This window comes from Mesoplodon mirus (genome assembly GCF_964341445.2).
Source record: "Mesoplodon mirus genome assembly, chromosome: 10".
Classification (NCBI taxonomy): Eukaryota; Metazoa; Chordata; class Mammalia; order Artiodactyla; family Ziphiidae; genus Mesoplodon; species Mesoplodon mirus.
Genome location: NC_138986.1, coordinates 60410175 through 60423400, shown reverse-complemented (window position 1 = coordinate 60423400; position 13226 = coordinate 60410175). Strand labels below are relative to the sequence as shown.

Sequence of the window (13226 nt, the reverse complement as noted above, 5' to 3'; positions counted from 1 at the left end):
AGGTGCAGAAGTTACCATAAGACTTCAGAAAACTAAGCCACAGGCCTTAAAGAATAAAGGCAAAGAGGCTCATCTACCCTTCTATCCGTGTTATAACAACTATGCTGTTCATTGAACTCCAGTGACCAATACAAAGTTAAAGCATGTTTAATATTCTTGATTTTAAATGGCTGGATAATGTTCATGTAAGATGCTAACTACATAAAATCACTAAATAAATATTTCCTTAATAAAAGTGCCTACTGACTGTGATAGCCAACCTCTAAGACAGTGCCCAATGTCCCCTCTCTCCTAGTATTCTTATCCTTATTTAATCCCCTCCCACACTGTACCAGACTTGGTCTGTTACCAACAGAATACCAATACTAGTAGGACTGATAGTATGTCACTTCCAAGATTAGAAGTCACTGAAATTTCCATCTTAATGACAATCTCTCTCGTTGACTCCTGGGGAAAGCTATGCTATGAACAGGATCGAGGAAGCCCACATGATGAGTGACTGAAGCCTCCTGCCAATGTGAGCGAGACTAGAAGTGATTCCTCCAGCCCCAGTCAGGTCTTCAGAGACTGAGGCCCCAGGTGACAGCTTGACTATAACCTCATGAGATCCTGAGCCAGGAGCCCCTAGGCTCCTACTGGATGCCAGACCCTCAGGAACTGTGTGAGAAAATGTTTGTTTTAAGCTGCCAAATTTTGCTACACATCAATAGATAACTAGTACAATGATACAGTTATTTTTAGAAAGGAATTATTGGTTTTTTGAAATAAATTTATGTAAATAAAGTGAATGCAAAATATTTATAAGGAAAAAATATGTAGTAAAGAATTTGGCCTTGCCCAAAGAGGTCTGGCCTTTATCCTTGGCTTCTGGGAGGTAATCTCTGGGGCCCTTGGAATGTTTTGCCTGATAGGAGTATCTTTGTTTGCCCCTGGGCCTAGGGTCATACTATAGTCTAACAATGTAACTGAGGGTGGAGGGTGGCCACACCCACACAGTCTTAGGGTAGGGCTAATTATACCTGAAAACCAACAATGTAACTTAGGCTGGGGGCTTTGGGTCCTGTATTATTTGACCTGAAGACTGAGCTCAACCATCATGTCAATGCAATCCATTATGCCTATGTAATGGAGCTCCAATAAAAACTCTGACCACTGCAGTTCAGGCAAGCTTCCCTGGTTGGAAATACTCCCTGCATACTGTCACACACTGACGCCAGGTGACAAAGGTGTCTCAACTCTACAGGAAGAGGACAACAGAAGCTCCACATATGCTACTTTTCCTGGACTCTGCACTATGTACTCTTCCCTTTGCTAATTTTAATCTATATCCTTTCCCCATAATAAACCATAACTGTGAGTATAAAAGATTTCAGGGAGTTCTGTGAGTCCACATAAACTACATGGCTCTGGGAATCCCCGAGCTTGTAATTAGCATCAGAAATGAGGTAGCCTTGAGGATTGTGCTCTAAAACTCTCTCCAAAAGGAGACCATTTTGTTCTAGAAATATTATGTGTACATTTTGTTGGGGTCTTTACATTATTACTTCCTAAAATAAATCGTACCCAACTCATAGATAACACAATTAAGTCTCAAAAATGTCATGTACATAGAAGTCAGAGCATGAATTCAAATCCAAGTAGGTTTGGCTCCAAAGCCAGTGTTCCTTCCATTATACCATGCTATCAATAAATGAGTTTCTTTTCTAACAAATTTTCCCTCAGCTTCCAGCAATCCACTTTTATATGATTCTTTATTAAGATAACATCACCACTAGTTCCAAATAATCACGAGCATGACAGGGTTGATGTATTTAGCTTTATAATTTGATAGGGCTAATGAGTATATTTTGGTTATTCTAGTAGTAATTTGAATCACACAAATCATAGAGAAGTAATATGATTCTCAGCCAGAGAATTTCAACTCTATTTAATAGTACTGTGGATATAATCTAAAACAAAAATAAACCATAATTCAGAGGAAAGAATGGCAACTATATCATGCCCAAATCAAGTCTAAGTGGGAAAATATGTATAAAAGGGTAACATATTTTTCTTCCACAGGGAGACTTAACTTTGAGGAGCTATGGCATTTTTTTTTCTGTATACTAAGTTGTAGTACAGAAAGGAGGTAACAGTCATCAATTTGGGGTTATGTTTTATATTTCTTATCCCACTATTAAAACAAAGACACTCACTTAAGCTTCAGCACTGGTGGTATTTCCACCGGAAATATAAAATAGATACCCCACTCTCCACTTTCAGCTGACTAACTAACCTGGAGCAACTCTCATTGTAAGGTTGTATTTCACACCTTTTATCTAGTCACCATTTCAGATATTTCAAAGAAATGCATCAGCTGGCCTGACTGACTGCACTATGTCCTGGGCAGGGAAAGCACTGTTAAAATGATCCCTGCAATGTCCCAAAGTAATTTTTCTCTTTAAACTATATTTGCTTTTAAAATAGATGTCTGGGATTGTAAGAGGCTAACACACTCTCATCAGGAACAAGACAAGGATGGCCACTCTCACTACTTTTATTCAACATAGTTTTGGAAGTCCTAGCCACAGCAATCAGAAAAGAAAAAGAAATAAAGGGAATCCAAATTGGAAAAGAAGAAGTAAAACTGGCACTGTTTGCAGATAACATGATACTATACATAAAAAATCCTAAAGACGTTACCACAAAACTACTTGAGCTCATCAATGAATTTGGTAAAGTTGCAGGATATTAATATACAGAGATCTGTTGCATTTCTACACACTAACAATGAAAAATCATAAAGAGAAATTAAGGAAACAACCCCACTTACCATTGTATCAAAAGAAATAAAATAATTAGGAATAAACCTACCTAAGGAGGCAAAAGACCTGTACTCCAAAAACTATAAGATGTTGATAGAAGAAATTGAAGATGACAGAAACAGATGGAAAGATATATGGTGTTTTTGGATTGGAAGAAATCAATAGTTAAAACGACCATACTACCCAAAGCAATCTACAGATTCAGTGCAATCCCTATCAAATTACCAATAGCATTTTTCACAGAACTGTAACAAAAAGTTTTTTAATTTGTATGGAAACAAAAAAGACCCTGAATAGCCAAAACAATCTTGAGATAGAAGAATGGAGCCAGAGGAATCATGCTCCGTGACTTCAGACTATATTACATAGCTACAGTAATCAGAACAGTATGGTACTGGCACAGAAACAGACACATAGTTCAGTGGAACAGGATAGACGGCCCAGAAATAAACCCACACACTTATGGTCAATTAATCTATGACAAAGGAAGCCAGAATACACAATGAAGAAAAGACAGTCTCTTCAACAAGTGGCACTGGGAAAACTGGGCAGCTACATGTAAAAGAATGAAACTAGAACATTCTCTAACACTATATACAAAAATAAACTCAAAATGGATTAAAGACCTAAATGTAAGACCAGATACTACAAAACTCCTAGAGGAAAACATAGGAGGAACACTCTTTGACACAAATCACAGCAATATTTTTTTGGATCCGCCTGCTAGAGTAATGGAAACAAAAGCAAAGATAAACAAATGGGACCTAATTAAACTTAAAAGCTTTTGTACAGCAAAGGAAACCATAAACAAAATGAAGACAACCTACAGAATGGGAGAAAATATTTGCAAATGATGCTATAAAAAAGGAATTAATTTCCAAAATATACCAACAACTCAATATCAAAAAACCAAAAAACCCAATCAAAAATTGGGCAGACGACCTATGTAGGCATTTCTTCAAAGAAGACATACAGATGGCCATCAGACACATGAAAAGATGTTCAACATCATTAATTATTAGAGAAATACAAACCAAAACTATAATGAGGTATCACCTCACGCCAGTCAGAATTGCCATTATCAAAAAGTCTACAAATAATAAACACTGGAGAGGGTATGGAGAAAAGGGAACCCTCCTACACTCTTGGTGGGAATGTAAATTGGTGCAGCCACTATGGAGAACAGTATGGAGGATCCTTAAAAATCTAAAAGTAGAACTACCATATGATCCAGCAATCCCACTTCAGATACATGCACCCCAATGTTCAGTGCAGCAGTACCTACAATAGCCAAGACATGGAAGCAATCTAAATGTCCATCAACAGATGAGTGGATAAAGATGTGCTGTGTGTGTATGTGTATATATATGTATACATATATATGTATACATATATATACACATACACACACATACACACATACACACACACACAATGGAATTTTACTCAGCCATAAAAAAAGAATAAAATGATGCCATTTCCAGCAATATGGATGGACCTATAAGTTAGAGAAAGACAAATATTATATGATATCACTTATATGTGGAATCTTAAAAAAAAATACAATTAACTTATTTACAAAACAGAAATAGACTCACAGACATAGAAAACGAACTTATGGTTACCAAAGGGGAAAGAGGGGGAGATATAAATTGGGACTGTGGGATTAAGAGATACACACTACTATACATAAAATAGATAAACAAGGACCTACTGTATAGCACAGGGAACTATATTCAATATCTTGTAATAACCTATAATGGAAAAGAATGTGAAAAAGAATATATATAACTGAATCACTTTGCTGTACCCTTGAAACACTGTACACTTCAATTAAAAAAATAAATAGAAAAAAATAAAATAGATGACTGGGATTGTAAGAGTTTAACACACTCTTATCTAGGTTGGGAGAAAAGCATTAAACAGAAATATATAAAAATCTAAAGTCTCTAGTATGAGAAGTGAGATACCAAATTTTCCTTATAGGCCTGTATTAAGGAATTGGCAACTTCTCTGATTTAAATCCACATAGAGCAAAAGTCCAATTTACAAAAACTTAAAAAAAATTAACCATATCTCAAACCTATTTAAAATATAAAGATTTCACATTAACCTTCAGGGCAAAAGCAGTTCACATTTAAAAACTGAAACATCTCTATGATTATCACAAGACTAGCGGTATTTCTCTGCTGCAGAACATCTGACTAACTATTATTACTTCATATCATCCTCTCACACCAGATTACTCTTTAGTGGAATAAAGCATGCTTAATGCATAACCATTTTCTATATGGTAGCTGGCTATGCTAATACATCATAAGGAGAAAAAAAGAATTCAGATCATTTTCAAAATTCTGATCTAAGTATATCTCAGAAACAAATTAAAATCCTATATAATCTCTGAAAAATTGAGTCAATACACCTTATGTTCATAGATTAAAATGATTATATGATTTATAAACAGAATTGAGACACTTTTGAGAATAAAAGGGAAAAAAACTAACCAGATGGGATGAGGGGAAAATGGGCATAAACTGGGACTGTACCTGGCAGACTGGTACACATGGTTATGCTACCAGAGACCTATTCATGAGAGGAAGTCCTCAGAAAGTGTCTCATATCAAATTTATCTAAGTGATAAAAATAGGGTGATATTTAACCATTGTGTACCTCAGTTACTTTACCTGTAAAATGAATATTAACTTCTTGCCTACTGCAAAACACTTCATTGAGATAAAAACCAAATAGTCACTCTGAGATATTAAACACTTTGCAAATGCAATATGCTAAAGGTATCACCTCTAATGAAGACTATCATTAACTGGAGAACTTAAGTTTTTCTTTTCTTTTTTTTTTTTTTTTTTTTGCGGTACACGGGCCTCTCACGGTCGTGGCCTCTCCCGCTGTGGAGCACAGGTTCTGGACACGCAGGCTCAGTGGTCATGGTTCACGGGCCTAGCCGCTCCGCGGCATGTGGGATCTCCCCAGACTGGGGCACAAACCCGTGTCTCCTGCATCGGCAGGCGGACTCTCAGCCACTGCACCACCAGGGAAGCCCTCAAGTTTTTCTTTTAAAGACATTAAGAAGTCAAGAAACGTTTGAAACTCTCTGAAGATTCATGAATAAAGGCAAAGTCTATTTTACATATACACATACGCATTACACATCTTTATTATTTTATCATATGAAAGGTTTTTTTCCCCCAAATACCATGGCTTTCTTTCCTCTTAAAACCTTCTACATAATTTTAAAAATTAAGATAGAAAAGAAAACATATGTGTCTTGGCAAAAGAAAATCATAAAGGAACTGCTGACAAATATTAAAAGCCAAAGGTATTTTAAATACAGAGAGTTCTTTCACTATCTTGATCCAGAGCTAATAAAAGCAATAATGTCCTACAGAGTTCCCTCTATGAAACTGAAGAGTGACTTCAGCAATGCAACATAGGGTGGTTGTACCAGTACAATTCAACACTACAATAGTAATACTAATGATATATATTAATGTGGCTAGATTACCTACCATACTGGGAGCATGTGGGGGTCGATATCAACCACTATTGAAATGTACCACTCACTCAAATAAGTGTTAATGGCAGATCCAGCAAGCATTAATAACATGAAAGCATGTTCCTTGAAGCAAAAGGCAGTACAATCTATTTCATGTGTATCCTATCATGGGCACCTATTATTATGATGGCCACTCAGTAGGAACTCAGAAGTGCTTACCTAATTACCGTATTTATTTACACTGCAGAAATATGTATTTGGAAGAATTAAGGTTGGGTGGTAGGAGAAATAAAAATGCTTATGTAAAGACCTTTGAATTATAGATAAATTTTTTGAGTTTTTTCATTGTTGTTCTAGTATTTTAAGAACTAAAAGATGTGAAACATAACCATATTAACTCCATTATAATACTCAATAAAAGGACTACTACAGTAATAATGGCATTTATCAGTTACCATGTATCAGTATGGGAAGGACTCATGTGCATAAACAAAGGACATATGATCCTTCTCTCCGAGAAGTTCATTCTATTGATCTTATTGATCTCTCTCAATGAATTGGTAGAATGCTTAAATACATCTATACTGAGCTGTGTGTGGACTTCTCAGAGCACTTTCTGACTTATCTTACTTTTTTTTTTTTTCGGTACGCGGGCCTCTCACTGTTGTGGCCTCTCCCGTTGTGGAGCACAGGCTCCGGACGCGCAGGCTCAGTGGCCACGGCTCACGGGCCTAGCCGTTCCGCTGCATGTGAGATCTTCCCGGACTGGGGCAGGAACCCGTGTCCCCTGCATCGGCAGGCGGACTCTCAACAACTGCACCACCAGGGAAGCCCTCTTACTATATCTTGTGATCTCCTGAAGGACCGTTTATTACTAGGGAATCACTTAGAGGACCTCTAAGGCCCTTTCCATTTCTAGAACACTATGTCAATACTAACTGACCCTTAGATTCCACGGATGATGTCTGGGCTCTGTCCAGTATTCCAAAAAGAGGAGAATCTGTGAAGTCCATGAAGGAACATTTTTCATAAAGCAAAGGTTCCCATACCTGATAAGAGTATGAGATCCAAGGGACTTTTTAAAAATAAGAATTCCCAAACTCCAGACCAGATTATAGTACTAAAACAGGATCTCTGGATTTAAGAAATCTGAATTTTTAGAAACTCACAGATAGGCCTGTTGATCAGCCAGGCTTGTTAACCACTGCCAGAAAAAAAGACCAATTTTGAAAATATAGACATGCTTATTTTATGGGACTGATGGGTTAATATAATACTGTATTACTTCTGAACATGGAAGAAGTTATATACAAATAGAGTTTCAAATAAATACATCTACCAGCTGGTTTTATTTCATAGGGCTTTTTAAATAACACTGAAAAAAAATGTTTCGAAGTAGAAATTAATATACTAGTTAAAACCTCTGTCTTTTTACTTGAAGTAACTTCATCGTTGTTTAACAGATTAAAATATCTTCACAAAAATCTTCTCTAATTCATTTCTAGAGATGTAGGCTTTCCCTTTAGCAATCTTAGAGATTTTAGAACTAGAAGAAATCTGAACAGAACAATCCAGTCCCATGATTTCTGGATGAGAGAACAGAGGCCCAGAAAGGTTTAAGTAATTTATTAACGGTCACAAAACTACTTAGTAGCAGGCCAGGACTAGAGCCCAAGTCTTTTCCCTAAACAAACAATAAAAACAAAGATTATCATTTTCAAGATGTTTACAGAAAGGTTTACAGCTTCTAGATTCAGAAGCTGAGTTGATTTCTGTAGGATTATAATGTGATTTTTATTGTTTCTGCTCACTTGCTAATTTGCCTACAAAAAATACATATTGATTGACAATACAAGAAAGTTTGAAAAAATAAAATCTTACCATTTCATCTGGTATTCCATGGCGATCAAACTGATAAAGTGATGCTACATGAGCAATAATCCACCAACTAAAACCCAATGGATCCCTGGGCTGGATTATAGGCACAGAAGGTCTTCTTCGGTCATTTGATTTTTCAAAGAGCGTTTTAAGTAGTTTATTCAACCAGTTCCAAAATGACTGTAGAAAAAGAGGTATTATGATTCAATTAAATTCAGACACTGATCCAATAACCTTTGATTTGGGTTTTTTCCTTCATTTTTGTAAGGAAATATACACACAAAAGATAATACAAAACACATATATAAAACTTAGAGAATAATAAAAATACCCAGGTTAAAAATTAGAAAATGACTAGTTCCTACAGTTTCCACAATCATATCTTCTCCCATCCAGGAGTAACCATTATTCTGACTTCTATAATATATCATTCCCTAGTTTTTTAAGTTTTGCCACATAGATATACACGCCTCAATCACATATTGTTTGGCTTCACCTGTTTTTTTTTAATGTGTTTGTATTCTTACATAGCTTGTTTCTATTGTTTGGTAACTTACTTCTTTTCCTCAATATTATATTTGTGAGATTTACCCATATTAGTGAGTATAGCCATAGTTCATCAGAGTATTCCAATATATGACTATAAGATAAACTATTTACCTAATTTACTATTGTTGAACATTTGATGGGTTTTAGTAAGATTTTTTTCTAGGTATTTGTCCATTTTATATAAATATTTGATATTATCAGATATTTTAATATCTGCAGGGTTTGAAGACATGTTACCATTTTCATTTCTAGTACTGACTTGTAATCATCTCAAGAAAGATTAGCCAATTTTAGTAATTTTTTTGAAGAACCAACTTTTGGCTGTTTTGATCTTTCAATTGTTTGATCATCTTTGTTGTTTTCAATTTCATAAATTTGTGTTAGTCTTATTTACTACCTTTTATTTTCTTTGGGTTTACTATACAGGAATTTTTTCCCCTAACTTCTTACAATGAATTCTTAGCTGATTAATTTTCAACTTCTTTTCCTCTAACATTTGTATTTAAAGTTATATATTTCCCGTTAATTATATCTTTAGCTGCAGTCCCAAAGCTTTAATTAGTAGTATGTTAGTTATCATTTACTTCAAGATATTTTATAATTTCTACTATATCTTCTTTCACCTATGGGTTATTTAGAAATGCATTTCAGTATTTCTAAGCATATGTGTATTTCTCTTTGTAGTTCTGTCAGTGTTTATTTTCTACATTTAACAGCATATTATTAGCCACATAAAATTTAAATAAATTTTATCTTCCTGGTGAATTGGACCTTTAATCAGCATGAAATGGCTTAATGCTTTCGTTGGTTTTAAGTCTAATTTTCTCCAATATTAGTTTAATACATTACCTTTCTTATATCTTTTTTCTATCAATTCCAAATCCTTTGGAATTTTGTTTTAGATTCTCTCTTATAAACAGCTTACAGTCTGTTCTGACAGTATATGTTTTAAATGAGCAATTAGTACTACATTTGCAGTTAATGTAATGTAACTCATATATTTAGTTTTAAACGTACCATCTTTTTCTTTTTTTTTTTTTTTTTTGCGGTACGCGAGCCTCTCGCTGTTGTGGCCTCTCCCGTTGCGGAGCACAGGCTCCGGACGCCCAGGCTCAATGGCCATGGCTCACGGGCCCAGCCGCTCCGCGGTATGTGGGATCTTCCCAGACCGGGCACGAACCTGTGTCCCCTGCATTGGCAGGCGGACTCTCAACCACTGCGCCACCAGGGAAGCCCGACCATCTTATTCTGTATTTCTATTTATACGTCTGTTTTTTCCACCTATACCTCCTTTCTGCCTTCTTTTGGGATGACTATTTCACTATTTTCCCCTTTATTAGCTTGTAAGTTAAATAACCTACTCTCTCTTCTTTTAGTGGTACCTTAGAAACAACAGCATACATTCAAATATCTTGGTAAGTTAATATATATCTTACAATTCTCTCAGACAAAACAAGGACCTTAAAATACTCTAACTCATTTATGCCCTACCCAATTTATAAGCCAGTATTACCATGTACTTTATTTTTTAATCCCATTAGATTATATTATTGATTTATACAGAACATTTACCACTTACTTTATTCCTTCTTCTGCCTAAAATTTATCTTTCAGGATTCCCTTCAATTTTGCTTCATTGAAAATTGTTTCACCCCAGTCTTGAAAGATTTTGCTGGATGAAGAATTTTTTGTTGAAAATTACCTTGTTTTAATACAATGAAGATTTCCCACTGGCTTCTACTGCTGTTGAGAAATCAGTTGTCAGTCTAATTGTCATTCTTTTGAAAGTAGCATTTTTCTGTGTGAATGCTTTTAATCTCTTCTCTTTGTCTCCAGTGTTCTGCAGTTTCACTATGATGTATCATGGTGTGTTTTTCTTTTTATTTGCCCTAGGTGGAATTCATTGGGCTTTTTAATACGATAGCTTTCATTAACATTAGAAGATTTTAAGTCATTTTCTCTTCACATATTTTTTCTGTTCCACTTTCTACTTCCTCTCCCTTGGAACTATATGTAGAAGTATATCAGATATTCTCTCTAGTCTCACATGCTGCATTTATCTACCATGTTTCTTCAGTTTTCTTTGATCTGTAACAGTTGTTCAGATTATCTTTCATGACTGACCCTGATGTTCTTGAAGAGTAGGCCAGCTATTTAGGTTTGACTAGTATTTTTTCATGATTAGATTCACACGATGCATTTCTGGCAGGAATATCAAAAAAAATTTTGTTCTTTCAATGCATCACATTGAGAGCACATAATTTCAACTTGTTTTATTATTGGTTAACTTTGATATCTTAGTTAAGGTGGTATCTGCTAGATGTTCTGCACTGCAAAGTTACTGCTCCCTTTGTAACAGACAAATACTGTGCAGTGATACTTATCAAGCTATGTAAATATTGTGCTTTTCATCGTATTTCTGACAGCCATTGAGGATTCTTGCCTGAAACAATTACTATGAGGGTTGCCAAGTGGTATTTTCAAATTCCATATTACTTCTACATTTACTCGGAAGAGCTTCCCTTCTCTCCATTTATTTATATCACTAAAGACTCACAAATCCTTACTGTACAGATTACAGTCCTTTGCTATCATTTATTTTTTTGCTCAAAATCCCAGATTTGGTGTGTGGGAGATCTTCATGTTGGCTCTTGTGTCCTTTTGACAAGTCCTCATCATCTTTTCAGCACCTCGTTAGTTTCTAATACAAAAGGTTCCAGACTCATTTTTTATTTTGCACGCTCCCACCTAGAATCAGTCATTTTACCATTCTCTTTTCACTGGAGAATGGTCATTTCAAAACCAAGACGCAGCTGAAATTTTCTCATTGCTACTCAGATATCCACCTAGTAAATAAGGTAGAAAATGTATATATGTCCATTCACACATATCACTCAAGAAATATTCATTAGTTTTCCTTTTCTTCCCTGAAATTTAAGTCTAAATGAGGTCTACTAGGTACTGAGTGTTGAGTTTTTAAGAATGCACTCATACAGATATAGCCAGTATTAGCTACATTTTAGAATATTTTCTGGGATAAAAATATGTCCTTAATCATATTAGTTTATTTTCATTCTTGGAGTTCCCACATAATTTGTGGTATGTGTGAATTCCCAAACATTCCTGATCCTCTCTTAGGCTTCTCTAATTGCTTCTTATCCTGTCCCCCTGGGAAGCAGCACCTTGTTGCCTCCACAAAGATCAGCAGCAGCAGTCCAGACAACATTTGAAAATAACTTAATAACCCTGAACTGCTGCTGCCCTTTGGACAATTTCCTTAGAGCATTAGTCCTTTGAACACTGACTTGGTTCCAGAAAATGTCCCTTTCTCAGTAGGAAGACTCGAAATCCCATTCAGTCTTCCCCTCCCTCATTTCAAAGAACAGGACGGAGGGTAGGCGGTAGAGAGAAGGAATTAAATACTTCTTTTTGGAAGAATGTAAGCTTGCGTGCACACACGTATATATATATGCACACACATAATTTGTTCTTTTAAAAAAATAAACAGTGCATTACAGAAATCAGCACTGACACATCATAAATTTTTAAAATCATGTACAAGACAGAAAAAAAAAATCTCTGCTTTCAGCAGTCTGGAAAGCTCCTAAGAATAGGTTCTATATAGAGCTTAGCCCACTGTCAGCATTCAGGGGAATGATCACATCTCCTGCAATATCATTAACTCCTGAGTGAATGAAAGAGAAAAGCTTCCCTGTTCCTTCTGAATCTTTCAATTGCTTTTTCAGTTTTTCTTTCTCAGCTTATCCACATCCATCTTGGTCCCTAAAGCCATTGCCCGTCTGATAGTACAAAGAGTAATTTTTAACTTGCTTCTTTGTTGTTTTAGAAGGAATTTTTTGTTTTGTTTCCTTTTTGTTTGGTCAATTTTTCTTGGTTTTGAGATTCTATTAAGGGAGTATGTCATAGTTAGAGTCCATATAACCTCCACAGAGCAAAAGATGGGACTAAATTGCTTTTCTTTTCTTCTTTTTATAAATTTATTTATTTATTTATTTTTGGCTGCATTATGTCTTCATTTCTGTGTGCACGGGCTTTCTCTAGCTGTGGCAAGTGGGGGCTACTCTTCGTTGCAGTGCACAGGCTTCTCATTGTGGTGGCTTCTCTTGTTGTGGAGCATGGGCTCTAGGCACGTGGGCCCAATAGGTATGGCTTGTGGGCTCTAGAGCACAGGCTCAGTAGTTGTGGCACACGGACTTGGTTGCTTCATGGCATGTGGGATCTTCCTGGACCAGGGCTTGAACCTGTGTCCCTTGCATTGGCAGGCAGATTCTTAACCACTGCGCCACTAGTCCCTACATTGCTTTTCTTTAAACTGAGGGCTTGTTCTATTGTGCCATACTGGTATTTCATTCAATGCTTGGGCTGGAAGTCCGAGATCAGGGTGCCAGCATGGTCACATGATGGCCGTCTTCTAGGTCACAGACGTCTGCTGTGTGCTCACAAGGAGGAAGGGCCTTTGAGTC

At 36.1% G+C, this 13226-nt stretch overlaps 1 protein-coding gene across 3 annotated transcripts in view; it reads right to left on the bottom strand.

Annotated features, from left to right (window-relative positions):
* The window catches only part of MMS22L (MMS22 like, DNA repair protein), a 155641-nt gene that overhangs the window by 113227 nt on the left and 29188 nt on the right, over positions 1 to 13226 (bottom strand). For all 3 annotated transcript variants that reach the window (XR_014295079.1, XR_014295080.1, XM_082633330.1), the window contains exon 10: positions 8197 to 8373. Coding sequence is in view for 1 of the 3 variants with exons in the window: in XM_082633330.1 (XP_082489456.1) it covers positions 8197 to 8373 (177 nt within the window). In the remaining 2 variants the exon portion in view is untranslated. The remainder of the gene's footprint in view (positions 1 to 8196; positions 8374 to 13226) is intronic.